At 41.4% G+C, this 19,344-nt stretch overlaps 1 protein-coding gene and 1 pseudogene across 6 annotated transcripts in view; one reads left to right on the top strand and one right to left on the bottom strand.

The window, feature by feature from the left end:
- Positions 1-448: 448 nt before the first annotated feature.
- NUSAP1 (nucleolar and spindle associated protein 1) overlaps positions 449-19,344 on the bottom strand; it is a 35,165-nt gene continuing 16,269 nt past the window's right edge. For 3 of the 6 annotated variants that reach the window (XM_044918375.1, XM_044918377.1, XM_044918378.1), the window contains exons 5-11: positions 19,065-19,157; positions 13,457-13,566; positions 8,984-9,171; positions 6,593-6,750; positions 4,247-4,363; positions 2,901-3,009; positions 449-1,343 (exon numbers count right to left, since the gene is read on the bottom strand). In XM_044918375.1, the coding sequence (XP_044774310.1) occupies positions 1,250-1,343; positions 2,901-3,009; positions 4,247-4,363; positions 6,593-6,750; positions 8,984-9,171; positions 13,457-13,566; positions 19,065-19,157 (869 nt within the window). In that variant the 3' untranslated portion in view covers positions 449-1,249. The remainder of the gene's footprint in view (positions 1,344-2,900; positions 3,010-4,246; positions 4,364-6,592; positions 6,751-8,983; positions 9,172-13,456; positions 13,567-19,064; positions 19,158-19,344) is intronic. The other 3 variants (XM_044918376.1, XM_044918379.1, XM_044918380.1) reach the window with 2 other exon arrangements.
- LOC110585429 lies at positions 14,299-15,253 on the top strand (annotated as a pseudogene).

The following is a 19,344-nucleotide window of genomic DNA, read 5'->3' as shown; positions in this document are numbered from 1 at the left end:
ACAATGAATAATATTCCTGTAAATATCTGCCTAGAAGTTCTTGTGTGGACATGTGCTTCTCTTTCTCTTGGGTATATACCTAGGAGTAGAAGGTCATGTGCGTCAATGTGACCCATGCCATTGTTGGGTAATGTGGTAGACATATTTGAGAAGCCATCAACCTATTTTCCAAAATGATTAGATCATTTTACCTTCCTAGCTGCAGTTTATTTGATGGTGGTTTAATTGATGTGATCTCTGCTTCTCAATAGCACAATCTGAGTTTATTCAGCACCCGGGAGTATGCCAATGTTCTGTGGGCTCGTGTATGTTTAACAGTAAGTATAACAGAGTTGGACATGTGCTGTGAAAAATACAAGAGGAAAACATGGTCATTTCTTAGGGTGAGAAGAGGTGGTCAGGACAGGATGAACAGAGTATAAGTAAACTTCTTAATCTTAGCTGGTCAACTCAATCATGAATTTATTTACAAAGAATCTACCACCATGAGAGAACATTTATGAAAATCTTAAACAGTACAAAGCTCTGAAGCTCCACTGAGGTGCAATAAACATGGCTAGGAGGCTAAGCAACTCTAGTCTTTTCCATAAAGTAAGATGTAACTCTGACAGACCATATTAATCCTTGAAGCAGCAATCCTCAGATTTCAGTATGACCCTGTATATTTTTAAGGCTAGAATGAGCTATAGAGTTTTTAAGAATATATTGAGTGACAGAGGGCAGTTCCATCAAGTGATTGGAACAAATGTGCATAGGTAACAACACTTCACATAGGTAGAATATTTATGCCATTACCAACCCATTTGGTTCCCTGTTTCATTAAGATGACTCGATCTTCTGGAGGAGGATGAGGTGGCTTTCTCAGCTTGTTAGTGGTTTAGGTTCTACTAAAGGTTGTGGTAGAACTATCTACCATCAGGTTAATGCTTCTGTCTGGAAGAAGATTCCAGTTCTGTCAGCAGAGGGAACTTGACATTAAAAATCTAGGTCAAGAATCTATAGGATCAGTCTCATTAGAAAACTGAATTGTACAGAGACTTAGATAAAAACCATTTCAAAGAATTTGTGAGCTTTAAGGTCAATAACAACTTTCCAGGGATGTAGTATGTGAAGAGAACCACCAACACTACGTAGATAGTGAACACAAAGAGCAGAAAAAAGTCTTTTGACTAAAGTGGGAAAGACAGTAGAAGAATATTTACAATAAAGAAAGGGTTCAGAATAAAATAGTTTACAGGATGTTAAAATATTAATCTTCAGCCATAATGAGGCCTCTTCGAGCTCCTAAAACCTTTGCTTTCTTCTCCTTCCGTCTTTGCTCATGTTGTTTCCGTTGTTCCTCCCTGAAGAGGGGGACAGGTACACATTAGGGTCTAGTGAAGCTCCACAAAAGTCCACTTTAAGTACCTGTCAGACTAATGTCCAAGCTTAAACCGAAATCCAGTATACTTGTACAAAACACACTCTTATAGGACACTGTGCTCTAGCTAGCGGGCTGTCTATGGAAGCCACATCTCTAAGTCACTTGTGTTAAAGGGCTAGAAAGTGGTATTTTCCTTTTAATGTTAATGTAGCATTCTAAAATTAAGCATGGAACTGGAACAAAAGGCACCTCGGTACCTTAATTTGTTTATATATATATATTTTTAAAAGGTTTTATTATTTATTTGACAGAGACACAGCAAGAGAAGGAACACAAGCAGGGGGAGAGGGAGAAGCAGACTCCCCGTGGAGCAGGGAGTCCAATGCGGGGCTCGATCCCAGGACCCTGGGATCATGACCTGAGCCGAAAGCAGACGCCTAACAGCTGAGCCACCCAAGTGCCTTCCTTAATTTGTTTTAAATGAGAAATCTCTACCTTTGGAAATCAGATGTCAAGCTCAAAAATCCTATAGTCTGGTGAAGTGCTAGAACTAGGGTCTGCTGACCTAAGCCACTGTATGTTTCTGGAAGGGATCGGGGATTGGTAGGAGGGGTGGGGGAAGGCTAGGTTTATGTTAAAAAAAAAAAAAAAAGGAGGGGGGGCGCCTGAGTGGCGCAGTTGAAGGCTCAGTCTGCCTTCGGGTCAGGTCATGATCCCAGGGTCCTGGGATTGAGCCCCGCGCATCAGGCTCCCTGCTCCGCGGGAAGCCTGCTTCTCCCTCTCCTACTCCCCCTGCTTGTGTTCCCTCTGTCTTGCTGTGTCTCTGTCAAATAAATGATTTTTTTTTTTCTTTTAAAGATTTTAAGTAATCTCTACACCCAATGTGGGGCTCAAACTCATAACCCCAAGATCAAGAGTCCCATGCTCTTCTGAGCCAGCCAAGCGCCCCTATGTTAACAATCTTAATAGCAAATATAGTTAGTAAATGTCTTGGTGGCAGCTGGATATAGGCAAGTCACATGATGGGTAATCCTGTATCAGGATGGTTTCATGCAGGGAATCAACTCAACCAGGACTAGCTATAGCCCACAGCAAGCTCTGGCTTTGGTTTTCACACAGAAGGAAGCCTGTAAGGATCATCTGGGGATTTCTTCTGGGTAGGTCCTTGAAGCCTAATAAGCCTGGTTTCCCTGGGGCTGAAGAATTTACACTTGGGCCCTTGGATTGGCGTCTGGAGGGATATCCAGGTACACTGTTTGGGCTGGTAGGTCCTGTGAGAACATGGTACTCTTCTGTATCACCTGTGGAGCTTCGGAAACCATGCAGCTGCTTGGGCCTCGCCTCCCAATTCCTGAATTAAAAACCACTGGTGGGGGGGGGAGGGGCTAGGCACATGTATCTTCAGGAAGTTTTATGTGATTCCCCGACTACCCTTTCCTTAAACACCGCTATTACTGAACCTCTCTACCTCAGAGGCTTTGCTTTTATAGTCTTTCAAAATTAAAATTACTATAGAACTGGATAATTATGTACTCACCTAGTCTGGAGAGGAGGTTGTTTGTAAGTTTTCTTGTGGAAGCTAACTCTGTTTACATGCTCCTTCAGAGAATTATTTTCTTTAGATTGACCCCATGGTTTCAGCTTGCCTAGTTTAGGAGACAAAGATTTAAGAAGATTCTTCTACTTACATTCCCAATTTTATTCTCTTCCTCTGAGGCTGTTTGCTTGCTATCAATATTTATACTTTATAGACATTTGCCACCATATTTCTATTAGTTTAATTCCTATTCCACAAATATAAATGATATAAATCGTATTTTTTCTCTAAAAATAAGTTTTTTTAAAGATTTATTGAGAAAGAGAGCATGTGTGCACATCAATATTTATACTTATAGACATTTGCCACTATATTTCTATTAGTTTAATTCCTATTCCACAAATATAAATGATATAAATCGTATTTTTTCCCTCTAAAAATAAGTTTTGTTTTTTTAAGATTTATTAAGAGAAAGAGAGCATGTGTGCACACACGTCCTGGAGTTGCAGAGGGAGAGGGAGAAAGAATCTCAAGCAGACTCTGCGCTGAGCACAGAGCCTGGTGCGGGCTCAGTCTCATGACCCTGAAATCATGTCGTGAACTGAAATCAAGAGTCGGATGCTTAACCAACTGAGCTACCCAGGCACCCCAGGAATTCTTACTGTTCTAAAGCAATTCTAGGGACGCCTGGGTGGCTCAGTCCCTTAAGCATCTGCCTTAGGTTCAGGTCATGATCCCGGGGTCCTGGGATTAAGTCCCACGTCGGGCTCCCTGCTCAGTGGGGAGTTTGCTTCTCCATATACCTGCCGCTGCCCCTGCTTGTGCTGACAAATCTTTAAAAAAAAAAAAAAAGCAATTCTAGAATTACTGAAAGATCACATGAAGTATTGGTTGTTTTTGTTTTTAGAGTTGGTATTTTAAATGGATATACAGATACTTTAATATAGGCCCAATTTATATGGGCATTTATATAGCCAGTAAATGTCCCAGGTTGTTGGACAGGTGGATTCCAGCCTGGGATCCTTTGAAAGTAGTAAAGAAAATACTCATTTGTCCACAGACCAATTTCCAAGTTTCTTGATTTTGCCTGAAATTTTATTATTTCTTTGGTGTAACACTGATTAGAAGTTATGTCTTTGATTAACAAAAATGTAAGTGAATTGATTATTTAGTATTTGCTTAGTGGACAGTCTTTTAAATGGGTCATGTGGACCCAGGGGGAAGAAATTCTAGGTGGCCAAGTATGGCTTTCCATTGAGGCACTAGAATTTTTCACATCCTCAGATGTAGAACTATTTAATCCTAAGTCTTTGGCACATCTTGTATCTCAGAACATCTGCACGTACCTTTGTGTGGCTCATAGTTGAGGGGACGAGACAGACTTGCTTTGAGATCAAACACTGGCTTCTTGTTGGAGACTGGAGTCTGTGCTGCCTGAGTTGTCAATTTGAATGGGGTAACAACTACGAAACCAAGAAACAAAACCCCAGGGCTTAATTAGGAAAAAAAAAAAAAAAGGCCTATACAGTTTTTTATTGAAGTACCATTTCTCAGTCTTAAAAATATGATCTCTATGGACAGTCTCAAACATGAAGGTTTAAAAAGGAAAAGGGAGAAAAGAATAACTAAGGAAAGCTAACCACTGAGACTTGCTTCCCTTGTGAGTAGTTCCCCAAAGTCTCAGTATTAGGTTATTTCCTAGAGTCACCTGGGAGTTGAAAATCCTGTTTAAATAATTGATGGGTAAATGTTCAGGCCATGTCCCTGATATTTACTCTTTAATAATATGTTAGTAGTAACATTTTCAGTCATACAGATATAAAGCCTGCAAGGAACCTCATCACATATAAATGAAAAGATTTGTGGCTCTGGTTTTTATTTATAAAAGCATTTATTTAAAAATATGAATTTTTGTACCATAAATATACCAGAGTGACAGGACTCAGTAAGCCAAATTTTTGCCAGTTGGCACCATATATTGGACACATTTTATTAATTCTTTCCCATCACAGGCTGTACTCAGGCTATTGTCGAATATCAGCACTTGCGTGTGTATATATGAATAAGCAACCAAAATCTAGGGCCACTTGGTTCAATGAGAAAAGCACAAAAACCCCTGTTTGAAAGTGATCCCATTGTGTGGCTATCTGGTGCCGGCAGGGAGGGGAACACGGGCTGTCCACCATGCCGAGCAGAGTTTCAATAGGTACAATTCAGCCTGTCCAGTAACTGCAGCCCCGCTACACCCCAGTCCCTCCGAGCTCTAGAGAAGCTCTCACACGTGTACAGGAGACGTGGTTAATAATGGTCATGACCACTGAAACAACAAAAGCTGGAAATACTCACATAGTCAATGACCAGTAAAACATAAATTGAAGTATATCCATACCAGTGAAAATGAACAAATTTTATAGCTCATTTATCAATATGGGTGATTCTTGAAACATTAAACTGAGTGAACGAAGCAAATCATAGGAAAAAAAAATCATACAATTTGATTTCCTTTACATAAGATTCATATCTGATAGTTGGGGGAAAAAACTATCCCATCCCAACTGGGCACACCCCTGAATTACCATGAGAAAGCTCACAATATGGTAAGCATTTAGTTTCTGCCTCATGTTGTTATCTGTGAACATTTGTGAGTCCTTCCTCATTATGAGGTAAGTGGTCTACTCAGTGACCCCAGCTCTCTGTAAAATAACACCGTCCTATCTTAGGCAAGTCCACTCCATTTGTGGCACTGCCCTCTGTCCAGGCTCCTTTCTTCCCTTACTATAGGAAGATTTAGAAGGTTACATGGAATGTTTGCTTGCTGGTGGCGTTAAGATTAAGGGCTAAGCTGGGAATGAGACAGCTCATTTAGAGGAAGAATCACATAAAATTACTATTCCCACATCTGGACTCGCTTAAAATGTAGCTGTCAGCCTCACTCTTCTGTCTTTAAGGTATGAAGAAACCCTCATCGACTCCACGCAGATTATTACCGACACTGTTCTGAAGCCCCTGCTGGATTGCTCTAGTCTCAGGAGTTGGTGAGCCTTTCTATGCGATCAAGGCTCTTGCCTCATGTATTTGATAGGACTCTCAGGAGAATTGTGACATACTCAGTTCTAATATAGGCCTCAATCTGCTTGTTATATATATATTTTTTAAACTTTGTACTGCTACTGCAGTATTCTTTTGAAAACCACCTAATGATTGTAGGTGATGATTAAGTAGGCCATGTGTAGCAGAGTATCCATATGGCTTATTCTGGCTTACATAATCTAGTCCATAGTGTGGCCTTTATCCCACAAACTCTGGGATCCTAAATCTAGTCCACAGTGTGGCATTTATCCCACAAACTCTGGGATCCTATTAGTTTCACAGTCCTGGAGGACCAATCAGAGGCTGTAATGAATACTGTGATCCTCCTCCTAATCCCTGAGTCCAAGAAGGACTGAATGATCTTCAGGGAGGGTCACCATCTTAGGACTCCTTACAGGTAAGATGGAGTCCTCAGGCAGATACCAGTTTTTTGTTTGTGTCTCTGGCATTTTCCTCACCAATATAAAATGAAAACTATGCTATGGTGAAATTTTTGCTTTTGCTTTTATAGTTATGGAGAGGTTTTAAGTAAACAAATACACTTAATAATTTCAGGAGGTTAGATGGCTTAAAGATGAACCGGAGTTTTTTCTTTGTTTTACCAGAAGCAGAATTTCCATTTGTGGTCTTTAACTTGTCTGTCCCGAGCACAGCCTGGCCTTCTGGGGTATTCCCAGGGATGGTCACATGTGGAGACTTTCTGGCTGGAGTCTTGGTCAGTGAACGCTTATGCTCATTATCTTTGGTAGCAGCTGAAAACCTGAACAGGACAGTGGAGTACCAAACATGAGTGTTTGTGTGAAGAGTAACTTATATCAAGCATACAAGCAAAACCACCTGCCCATCCCCAAGCAGTGAAAGGGCTCGATATGTACTTGTTATGTGAAGGAACCTTTTTTGCAGAATAAACATTTTACATTTGTAAAATATGGTTTTGTCTTCTCTGCTTTCCTTGCCTTGGCCAATGGCAGAATAAGGTAGAGCTCCAAGGAAATGCCTTTGGGGCTCAAATTACAGTTTAGGAGGTACTCTAAGCACTCCCCTCTTTCTCCTCCTGGTGATGGCCAATCAGGGAACAGGACACTGCTATGCTAAATATGGGAACGGATCTTACGTCTTCCTAGTAGATGGTCATTCATTTAAATGGTACATAAGCGCATTCTCCTAGCAAATTGCCATAAATTTATTCCACTGATTATGATGCATATTTTTTATGCATTTTAACGTCTGAAATTGGGATAGGTTTCATAATTAGTAACACATTATAGTTGGCAATGATTTTTCTTAGTGGTTCATAAAATAATGGTGAGTCTCCAACTGATGGTGTCTTAGATTCAATGAAATTCGGGAAGGACAGACATAAATGTACATGATGGTGGTGGTGATGGGGTTAACAGAAGACAACTTCTGGACTTAAAACTAAAATGTGGTAGGGATCCTGTATCAGGACCCAAAATTATTATGGAATACCGTACAACCCGGTTAAGACAACTGCATGTTAGGTGAAGTCCAGGCTGCTGTGAACACTGCAGTGGGGCGAGGAGTCGCCCCAACCATGGTGTTCCTCAGTACTCTTACATACAGTCCGAACTGCCATGGAGAGGTACCTCAGACTCCACGCTAACTCAATAAATAGAGTTCCAAACTTAAGGGCGTTTTTAAGCTCTAAAAACTACATCAGATAATTACATGTGTTGGGGAAGTGTTACCAGGCACCAACACTATTAGATGCTGCAAACGCCCTTTAAAAAGAGAAGAGGGGTGCCTGGCTGGCTCAGTTGGTAAACATGCGACTCTTGACCTCAGGGTTGTGGGTTCAAGCCCCACACTGGCTGTGGAGGTTACTTAAAAAAATCTTAGTGGTGCCTGGGTGGCTCAGTCATTAAGCGTCTGCCTTCGGCTCAGGCCATGACCCCAGGGTTAGTCCTGGGATCAAGCCCTGCATCGGGCTCCCTGCTTGTGTTCCCTCTCTTGCGGTTTCTCCTTCTGTCAAATAAATAAAATCTTTTAAAAAAAAAAATAAATAAATAAAATCTTAAGGGGCACCTAGGTGGCTCAGTCAGTTAAGTGGCTGCCTTCGGCTGAGGTCATGATCCCAGGATCCTGGGATCGAGCCCTGCATCAGGCTCCCTGCTCCGCGGGAAGCCTGCTTCTCCCTTCTCCCACTCCCCCTGCTTGTGTTCCCTCTCTCGCTGTGTCTTTCTCTGTCAAATAAATAAAATCTTTAAAAAAAAAAAATTTTTTTTTTCTATATTAAAGGAGCCTGAAGATCTTCACCTCTGAGATAGTTATAATTGGGGGCTACCCTGTGTCAGGAGAAGTACAAGCAAAGAAAATAGAGGGGTCAATGGGGCCTGGGATAACTGTACCCAGTGCGTTACAAAAGTTACACTTTAGGACGAGTCAATTAAGTTCACTGCATCGAGATATTTTCTGTAGGAATTTAGCTCAACTTTACATTTAAGTCAATAGAAAAATTTCTCTTTACATGTCTTTATAGGCATACATTAAACTAATAAAATGAATATCCGTATGTACCTTCTATCTTTACTTACGAACCAAATGTGAGCTTAGAGAAGTTTGATAAAAAAAACTCAACGCAAATTTAAAGAAAAAAGATTACAGCTTATAAAAACCATCCATTTATTTTCTCTCCATTCTGATCCTCTTTTGCCTTTTTTTTTTTTTTTAAAGATTTTATTTATTTATTTGAGAGAGAGAGAAGGAGAGAGAGAGAACACATGAGAGGGGATAGGGTCAGAGGACGAAGCAGACTCCCCGCCGAGCAGGGAGCCCGATGCGGGACTCGATCCTGGGACTCCGGGATCATGACCTGAGCCGAAGGCAGTCGCTTAACCAACTGAGCCACCCAGGCGCCCCTGCCTTCTTTTTCATCAACATTAAAACATATTTGATGTCGCCCGCCTGAAATGTACAGGAAGCAGTAAAGCTTTGAGACCTTGTACTTGATTACATTTTGGAGCTCTTCTTACCTGACGTTCATTTTAGTAGCCGAGAGAATGGATCGCTTGGCGGAGCCCTTCCCACACAAGGTGCTCCGGCCTGCAGCGCCCAGGGGCCGGCCCTGCGAGCGGCGCTGGCTGGTGGGAGTGCAAGCCACGGGGAGCCTTCCCCGGAGAGGAACTGGAGTCACCACCGCTCCCTTGGTGACCGGCTGCTTCTACAGAAAGACACGGCACCATGTTCAAGCTGGGCTTCTTAGCACTGTCTCCACAGCAGCCCCGTTCATGCCCTTGTTCCATCCCCACTTTTAACCCCCCCTGTTATCTTTCCTTCTCAGTGCCTCATCCTCTTCCTACCTGCCAGGTGGGTAGGGCAGTTCCTGGCACCTGTATTGCTATGGTGACCGAGTTAGGAGTAACTTCTGGTTGTGCTGAGTCCTGTGTTACAGAGAGCCTTTCCCAGCTTGCCATGAACCCAGGTATTTTCTGACTAAAGGATGTGGCTTAAGGGGCGCCTGGGTGGCTCAGTCGTTAAGCATCTGCCTTCGGCTCAGGTCATGATCCCAGGGTCATGGGATCGAGTCCCGCATCTGGCTTCTTGCTCAGTGAGGAGCCTGCTTCTCCCTCTCCCTCTGCTGCTAAATAAATAAAAATCTTAAAAAAAAAAAAAAAAGAATGTGGCTTAAAAGTCCCCTGTGGCCAGAAAGGGAGGATCAACAGCTTCTCTTGGACATATAGTATCTTTGAGAACGTGATAAGCTATTTATTTATTATTTTTAAAGATTTTATTTATTTGACAGAACACAAGCAGAGGGAGAGAGATGGAGAAGCAGTTTCCCTGCTGAGCAAGGAGCCTGATGTGGGACTCAATCCCAGGACCCTGGAATCATGACCTGGGCCGAAGGCAGCCGCTTAACCGATTGAGCCACCCAGGCGTCCCGTGATAAGCTATTTATTAAATACAAACTCAAAGAACCACCTATTATGTAATTAGCACATGGAATCTACAAATAATTCCACCCCTGCCCCTACAACCCCCCCCCATGGATTCTTAAAGTTTCTTTAAAAACAAAAACAAACAAAAAAAACAAGAGGGAGGGAGGAAAACCCTCCCTTTGAAATGGCTGGGGAGGGTCCACTTAGGTTATCATTTTTTAGATATTGTCAGGGCACAAAGAATAACAATGTCTTCCTATCACTGGTTTAAGCTCTTGTAAGTAAAAGAAACACAGCTTTGTTAAAGGTACAACAGTGGTGGGATTACTGAAATTGACAAGGCTAAGCCAAAAGACAGAAAAATTCTGATTATATCATAGGAAATACAAGCACTCCGAGAATTATATCAACTTCTCAACATACAAGCAGAAGAGATTCTACTGTGACACAGAGTTAAAACTTACTAAAATAGTTAGTAAATGCACATCTATACCATGAGGTGGGAGCCCAGGTTATATGTATTTAAGCACACTGTTCTATTTAATCACACTTTTTATGCTGCCTTCTGTCTTTCCCCCAAGATTCCCACTTTCCATGCTGTGTCTCCTCACAGTTCACTTGGTGTCAGGACCAACTCTGCATCTTTGTTCTGAACTATTTACAATGCAGAAATGAGTCTACTAGCTCTTATCCATCTAACTTTTTTTCAGGTAAGCCGTACTAACTTGTTTTGTTAGCAATGTATGTAAACAATTCCTCTCTTTTAGCAATAAAAATCTGTTCAATCCTAACAAAGCAAAGAGCTCAATCATATCATATACAAAAAGTGGGTTAAGGATTAAATATAGGTGAAAATAATAAAAGCAGTACAAATAAATATAAGAGCTTATTTTTATGATCTTGAAACAGGCAGGGTGTGACAAAAAAACCAAAAAAACCACGCAGACCCTTAAAAGGAAAAGCTGGATAAAAGTAAGAAAAAAATCTTTCATAAGACAAAAGACACCACTAATATAGTTAAAAGATAAACTGAAGGAAAGCATTTATAATATAGAATATATAGCATTAACATAAATGGCTAATAGATGAGTAAAAATTAAGAAAAAGCAAATTCACAAAAAACCCCAGCCAATAACAACACATAAACAGTGATCAAAGAAATGCCAACTCAATTGGGATTTTTTCATATTATATTAATAAAGATTTAAAAAATTCATCATTCCCACTGTTGGCAAGATAAACCGGCATCTTGGGGCGCTGTGTTTCTGATGCTTATAGAGGACCATTTGGCAACTAAATCAAATCGGTCTCCCTGTTCTAATGAAAGTCAAGGAGAGACAGGTCGTGGCCAAGATGATTCTAAGATCTCTGCTTATTTATTATGATCTAACACTGTCCAATGACCAATCCCAAAACATGTCAGCTGTCAAGAAAAACTTCCTATTAGCTATGGTGAAGTCACTGTAATTTTTTATTTTTCAATTTCCAAATAGATCATACCAAATAACCCATCTGATAGATCTATTCCTTAGTGGGGAGTGGGGGTGATTTTAGAACTAAATTCATTCAGGTGGGGTATTGGGAAAAATAAGATAACCTAATCATTATTTAACACATCTTCAGAGCTACACTCAAGTTTATGGTTGAGGCACTTGTTCTGCCCTAATTTTTGCCTTTAACTCACCCGTATTATGTAGTATAGAAAACTTGACTTTCAATCACGTATTTAAGTAGACTCAGTTTCATGGTAAGGAAAATGAGTGGCCCTGCTTGCAGGCATATTTACTCCTAGCTCATTTTCATGCAAAAAAAAAAAAAAAAGGAAAAAGAAGAAAACAAAAAGAAACTAGAGGTCTACTTCCTGTAAATCATCAGCATGGGCCTCTTGTCCAGGTATTCAGCTGTCAGCAGAGTGATGCCTAGCCCTTGCTAATATTTAAGCAAGCATTATTATGGGCATACTGAGTGTGTCTTCTCTGATTCTCCACCCGAGCTGTCAGGCCAGTCTGCAGCCTTCAAATGCCACGGCTTGGCTTTGTCACTGTCAGCTGGTTGATAAACGGTGTCTTCAATGAGGTTAGCAGTGGTTTTATAAAGAGTTCAAGTGAATGTTACTACTCTAGATTCAGCTTCTTGCTAAGAAGCTTATGGTGTATGTTTTTTAAAAAAAATATATTTAGAACTTGTCACCTAGTGTGTTTCTGTGTTGGGATTTGTATCAGAAAATGTGAAACTCAACTGACACAGCAGATACCGTCCCTGCTAACAGTGCTCATATTCTGCCCCTTTCAAACCAACTTTATACTGTTTTGTGTTATAATACCAAAGACTGCCTCCAAGTCTTTTTGAAAAATAAGCACATGGAATGTATTATGAAATTCTAAAATAAATATTCCCCAGTACTCTATGTGGCACCCCTTGAACACCAGAGACCAAGTAAGGTAATAACAGTATGTTGTCAACTCAGTGCTCTATTTCAACCTTGGGGATGATTTCCTCCCCTTTTCTTATTCGAAGGGACCTTGAGTCTGGCAGGACCTGGACTGAAGGGCCCCCAGGACCTCAGTTAGCAGGTAGCCCCTAAGTTGGCCAGTGCAACTCGTTCCTTTTTCCTTTAGGTGAGAGAGAAAGAAAATGGCTTCACCCATAATGAGTCTAGCCTCAACAAAAGTAATAAGCACAATGTGTGAAGGCTGAGAAAAGAACAACTTACTGGCATTTTGGAATTAGTTCTTTATAGCGAGGACTCCCGGTTTTATTCTGAGGGTTCTGAAAATTCTTATGGTGGGGGAAGCAATTTCAGATAATAAAGATATATTAAACTCAAATCCATTCCACTGGCAGAATAGAAAGCTGGCTGTATTAGCTAAGGTATTGACATTAAAATCAAATAATTCGGGGCACCAGGGTGGCTCAGTTGGTTAAACATCTGCCTTCGGCTCAGGTCATGATCCCGGGGTCCTAGGATCGAGCCCCGCATCAGGCTCCGTGTTCAGCGGGGAGCCTACTTCCCCCTTTACCGCTCCCCCTGCTAGTGCCATCTCATTTTCTCTCTCAAATAAATAAAATCTTTTTTTTTTTTTTAAGATTTTATTTATTTGACAGAGAGAGACAAAGCGAGAGAGGGAACACAAGCAGGGGGAGTGGGAGAGGGAGAAGCAGGCTCCACGCAGAGCAGGGAGCCCGATGTGGGACTCGATCCCAGGACCCCGGGATCATGACCTGAGCCAAAGGCAGACGCTTAACGACTGAGCCACCCAGGCATCCCTCAAATAAAATCTTAAAAAACAAAACAAAACATAAAATCAAATAGTTCAGTCCCAGTAAGAACATAATTTTAGGGGCACCTGGGTGGCACATTTGAGCATCTGACTCTTGGTTTTGGTCAAGTTGTGATCAGTGTCTTGAGATCAGGCCCGGAGTTGGACTCCACACCCAGCTCAGAGTCTGCTTGGGATTCTCTTTCCCTCTCCCTCTGCCCCTCCTGCTCATGCTTGCTCTAATAAACAAATCTTTAAAAAAAAAAACAAATGAAAAAACCCAAAACACATAATTTTATCAGCATACCTTCAGTTCATTAAATGAATTGTGTTCTTCAAAATGTTTCTTTTTTCTCTCAATATATTGATCAATGGACTCCATTTCCTTAAAACGAGCCTCATGAAGCTTCTTAAAGTCTGGAATGTTCCCCAAAATATGACAATTAATAGCAAGACAAATCCATTTATTCACCTTCCCTTTGTCTTTCTGTTAATACTTATTCTCCTCTCTGTATCCCTGACATTCAGGGATCAAACATCATCTTTGCTAAAACTTCCATTTTGTATCTTTCAGTTTGTGGAAACTCAGGGACAAAGTATATTCATCTTATCAACTATCAAACATTTATCATCTCTCCTCTGTCCATTTCACTGCTAACTGTGGTTTAGTCCACAGAATAAGAATTAACAGATTTGTCCTTTCCCCTCACCAATTAATCAAATGGCCTTTACTTAATCATAAATTTGACATTTTATAATGCTTAGAAAGCTTTATACCAAGAATTGGCAAACCTTTCCTGTTAAGGGTCAGACAGTAAATGTTTTATTTCATCTTTGTGGCCACATATGGTATAATCTCTCTTTTTTTAGACAATCCTTTAAAACTGTAAAAACCATTCTTAGCTTAAGGGTTTTAAGACAGGCCAGGGTTGGCAGGAGTTTGCTGATCCCTGCTCTGTGCTATTCTGATTAAGAATATTTTTGGGGGGCCTAGCTGGTCAGTCGGAGGAGTGTGTGACTCTTGATCTTGGGTTTGTGGGTTCAAGCCCATGTTGGGTGTAGAGATTACTTTAAAAAAATAATTGAGTCCTTTCTGCCCGTGGATGCCGCCGAGTAAGCATCGTTAAAGTCTCCCCTCCCACCGCCGTCATGTCTAAGTCAGAGTCTCCCAAAGAGCCTGAACAGGTGCGGAAGCTCTTCATCGGAGGTTTGAGATTTGAAACCACCGATGAGAGTCTGAGAAGCTATTTTGAGCAATGGGGAATGCTTATGGACTGTGTGGTAATGACAGACCCAAACACCAAGTGCTCCAGAGGTTTTGGGTTTGTCACGTATGCCACTGTGGAGGAGATGGATGCAGCCATGAATACAAGGCCACACAACGTGGATGGGAGAGTTGTGGAACCAAAGAAGGCTGTCTCAAGAGAAGATTCTCAAAGATGTGGTGCCCACTTAACTGTGAGAAAGATTTTTGTTGGTGGCATTAAAGACGACACTGAAACATCATCTAAGGGATTATTTTGAACAGTATGGGAAAATTGAAGTGATCGAGATCATGACTGACCGAGGCAGTGGCAAAAAGAGAGGTTTTGCTTTTGTAGCATTTGATGACCATGACTCTGTAGACAAGACTGTCATTCAAAAATACTATACTGTGAATGGCCACAACTGTGAAGTAAGGAAAGCCCTATCTAAGCAAGAGATGGCTAGTGCTTCATCCAGCCAAAGAGGTCAAAGTGGTTCTGGAAACTTTGGTGGTGGTCGTGGAGGTGGTTTTGGTGGGAATGATAACTTTGGTCGTGGAGGACACTTCAGTGGTCGAGATGGCTTTGGTGGCAGTCGAGGTGGTGGTGGATATGGTGGCAGTGGGGATGGCCATAACAAATTTGGTAATGAAAGAAGCAATTTTGGAGGTGGCAGAAGTTATGATGATTCTGGCAATTACAACAATCAATCCTCAGATTTTGGATTTGGAGGAAATTTTGGAGGCAGAAGCTCTGGCCCCCATGGTGGTGGAGGCCAATACTTTGCCAAACCACGAAACCAAGGTGGCTGTGGTGGTTCCAGCAGCAGCAGGAGCTACGGCAGTGGCAGGAGGTTTTAATCACTGCCAGGAAACAAAGCTTAGCAGGAGAGGAGAGCCAGAGAAGCGAGAGGGAAGCTACAGGTTACAACAGATTTGTGAACTCAGCCAAGCACAGTGGTGGCAGGGCCCACCTGCTGCAAAGAAGACATGTTTTAGACAATGCTCATGTGTATGGGCAAAAAACTGAGGACTAATTGTGTAACAGGTTATTTTAGTTTCTGTTCTGTGGAAAGTGTAAAGCATTCCAACAAAGGGTTTTAATGTAGATTTTTATTTTGTACCCATGTGGTTGATTGCTAAATGTAATGGTCTGATCATGATGCTGAATAAATGTGTCTTTAAAAATAAAAAAATTGAGGGCGCCTGGGTGGCTCAGATGGTTAAGCGTCTGCCTTTGGCTCAGGTCATGATCCCAGGGTCCTGGGATCGAGTCCCACATCGGGCTCTCCGCTCAGCGGGGAGCCTGCTTCTCCCTCTGACCCTCTCCCCTCTCATGCTGTTTCTCTCTCGCTTACTCTCTAAAAAATAAATAAAATCTTAAAAAAAAAAAAAAAAAAAAAAAAACTTATAAAAATAAAAAAATTGAGGGGCGCCTGGGTGACTCAGTTGTTAAGCATCTGCCTTCGGCTCAGGTCAGGATCCTGGGGTCCTGGGATCGAGCCCCGCATCGGGCTCCCTGCTCTGCGGGAAGCCTGCTTCTCCCTCTCCCACTCCCCTGCTTGTGTTCCCTCTCTTGCTGTGTCTCTGTCAAATAAATAACATCTTTAAAAAATAATTGAAGTTGGGGCGCCTGGGTGGCTCAGTTGGTTAAGCGACTGCCTTCGGCTCAGGTCATGATCCTGGAGTCCCGGGATCGAGTACCGCATCAGGCTCCCTGCTCAGCAGGGAGTCTGCTTCTCCCTCTCCCGCTCCCCCCTCTTGTGCTCTTTCTCTCTCTCACTCTCTCAAATAAATAAATAAAATCTTAAAAAATAAATAAATAATAATAATAATTGAAGTTGAATTTTTAAAAATTAAAATTCTAATGAACTATTAAATATATATATTTCTAATATATGCTGAGCAGCATTCTAAGTACTATAAATATATAACACTCAACATTCTATGTACCAGGCAATATAGAACAATTAATTACATGTTTAGATATGGAATCCCTTAAACTTATTATTGAAAAAAAAATTTAGGGGCTGGCTGGCTCAGTCAGTAGAGCATGTGACTCTTGATCTTGGGATCGTGAGTTCAAGCCCTGTGTTGGGGGTAGAGAGTACTTAAGAAAAAAAATTACAAGGTGGACATTGTACCAAGTACTTTATAGACATCCATTCTCAGAGATTTACTGTGCCATGTCCTGGTTGCTATGTTATGTGATCAGAGGTAGAAAAATAGTCTCAAGCATACCTTCTTTTACTGCACTTTGAGATACTTTTTTTTTTTTTTTTTTTTGTTTCTTTTTATAAATTGAAGGTTTCTTGCAACCCTGTCAAGAGCCATCTTTCTAACTGCATTGGCTCACTTCATGTCTCTGTATCACATTTTGGTAATTACTGCAATATTTCCAACTTTTTCCTTATTGTTACATATTTGCTATGGTGATCTATGACCAGCGATCTTTGATTTGACTACTGAAATGGTTTGGGGGCATCACAAGCAGTGCCCAAATAAGATGGCAAAGTTATTAAGTGTTGTGTGTTCGACTGCTCCTACAGTGGCCTTTAAGTCTTCAGGTGAAATGAAGAGTTGCATGTCTCTCACTTTAAATCAAAAGCTAGAAATGATTAAGCTTGGTGAAGGCATGGTAAAGGCCAAGATAGGCTGAAAACTAGGACACGTTAGCTAAGTTATAAACACAAAGGAAAAGTTCATGAAGGAGAGGACAAGTGCTACTCCAGTGAACACATGAATGGCAAGAAAGCAAAACAGCCTTATTGCTGATACGGAGAAAGTGTGAGTGGTCTGGATAGCATTCCCTTAAGCCAAAGCCTAATCCAGAGCAAGGCCCTTATGCTGTTCAATTCTATGAAGGCTGAAGAAGTTCGGGCAGCTGCAGAAAAAAAGTTGGAAGCTAGCAGAAGTTGGTTCATGAGGTTCATGTTTATTCCAGGACATAAAAGTACAAAGTGAAGCAGCAAGTGCTGATGTAGAAGCTGCAGCAAGTTACCCAGAAGAGCTAGATCTTTAATGAAGGTGGTTACTATATACTAAACAATAGATTTTCAATGTAGATGAGATAGCTTCTATTTCAAGATGCCATCTAGGACTTTCATAGCTACAGAGAAGTCAATGCCTGGCTGCAAAGGACAGGCTGATTCTTGTTAGGGGTTAATGCAGGTGGTGACTTAAAGTTGAAGCCAATGCTCATCTACCATCTGATAATCCTAGGGCCTTAAGAATTATACCACTTACACTGCCTGTGCTCTATAAATCAAACAACAAAACTTGGATAGCACATGTTTACAACATAATTTACTGAATATTTTAAGCCCACTGTTGAGATCTACTGCTCAGAAAAAAAAGATTCTTTTCAAAATATGACTGCTCATTGACCATACACCTGGTCACCCAAGGGCTCTGAGGGAGATATACAAGATTAATGTTGTTTTCATGCTAACACAGCATCCATTCTGCAGCCCATGAATCAAAGAATCATTTAGACTTTCAAGTCCTATTTACGAAATACATTTTGTAAGCTATAGCTGCCATGGATAGTAATTCCTCTGATGGACCTGGGCAAACGTGAAAACCTTCTGGAAAAGATATACCATTCCAGATGCCATTAAGAACATTTGTGATTCATGTCAAGAAACCAAAATATCAGCACGAACAGAAGTTTGGAAAAAGCTGATACCAGCCCTCAACGATGACTTTGAGGGGTGCAAGGCTTCAGTGGAGGAAGTGACTGCAGATGTGGTGGGAATAGCAAGAGAACCAGAATGAGAAGCAGGGCCTAAAGTCGTGACTGACTTGCTGCCATCTCAGGATAAAACTGTAATGGATGATGAGTTGCTTCTTACAGATTAGCAAAGAAAGTGGTTTCTTGAGATGGAATCTAGTTCTGGTGAAGATGCTGTGAAGACTGTTGAAATGACAACAAAGCATTTAGAATATTCCATGAAGTTAGTTGATAAAGCAGCAGCAAGGTTTGAGAGGATGGACTCCAGTTTTGGAAGAAGTTCCACTGGGGGTAGAATGCTATCAATAGCACTGCAAGCTACAGAGAAATGGTTCCTGAAAGGAAGAGTCGATTATGGAGGCACACTTCACTGTGGTCTTATTTTAAGAAATTGCTGTAGACACCCCAACCTTCAGCAACCACCATCCCCCATCCCTCAGAGGCCCATCAACACCGAGGCAAGACCCCCCGGCAGCAACAAGATGACCACTTCGCTGAAAGCTCAGATGATGGTTAGCATTTTTTAGCAATAAATTATTTAATTCAGATATGTGCATTGTTTCTTGAGACATAACACTATGACATACCTAACAGACTAACGGTACAGCGTAAATGTAACTTTTCCATGCTGAGGACACAAACTCATTTGATTCACTTTACTGCAGTCATTGCTTTAGGCGGTGATCTGGAACTGGAGGGGCAACATCAGGTCTGTCTGTATCGGCCTGGTGAAATCGGTAGTCTACTCACTCCCACTGTCAGCTGAGGAAGTGGGTTTATTGAGGATAAGAGGCCCCTGGTCTCAGAGCTAGAAAGTGAGGAGGAGGATGCAGGGCCCAGGTCCAGCATTCAAGCTTTTAGCTGTCCTTGCGCCCTGCCTATTCGGCATTAGCCTGCAAGCGCCAACTATTACTTTGTTTCTCTGTGTGTAAAACTTACTTGGAGTAGTGCTTGTATTTCTTTTGCTTTTTCCAAGTTTGGAAAACCCATCTGTGTAGAGAGGCTTCTTTCTTTCTGAAGGTACCTTTGAATCTTCATTACCTGAATCGAAAGGTACAGAACTAATCAAATATTTCAAAACAAGTTCTTCCTATTAAGAAACGTCTAGTAGTTGGGGGTGCCTGGCTGGCTCAGTCAGAATGTACGACTCCTGAATTCAGGATTGTGAGTTTGAGTCCCACATTCGGTGGAGAGATTACTAAAATAAATGAAACTTAAA

This window comes from Neomonachus schauinslandi, chromosome 9 (assembly GCF_002201575.2).
Source record: "Neomonachus schauinslandi chromosome 9, ASM220157v2, whole genome shotgun sequence".
Lineage (NCBI taxonomy): Eukaryota > Metazoa > Chordata > Mammalia > Carnivora > Phocidae > Neomonachus > Neomonachus schauinslandi.
Note: the sequence above shows the minus strand (reverse complement) of the source record. Positions and strands in the feature narration are given on the sequence as shown.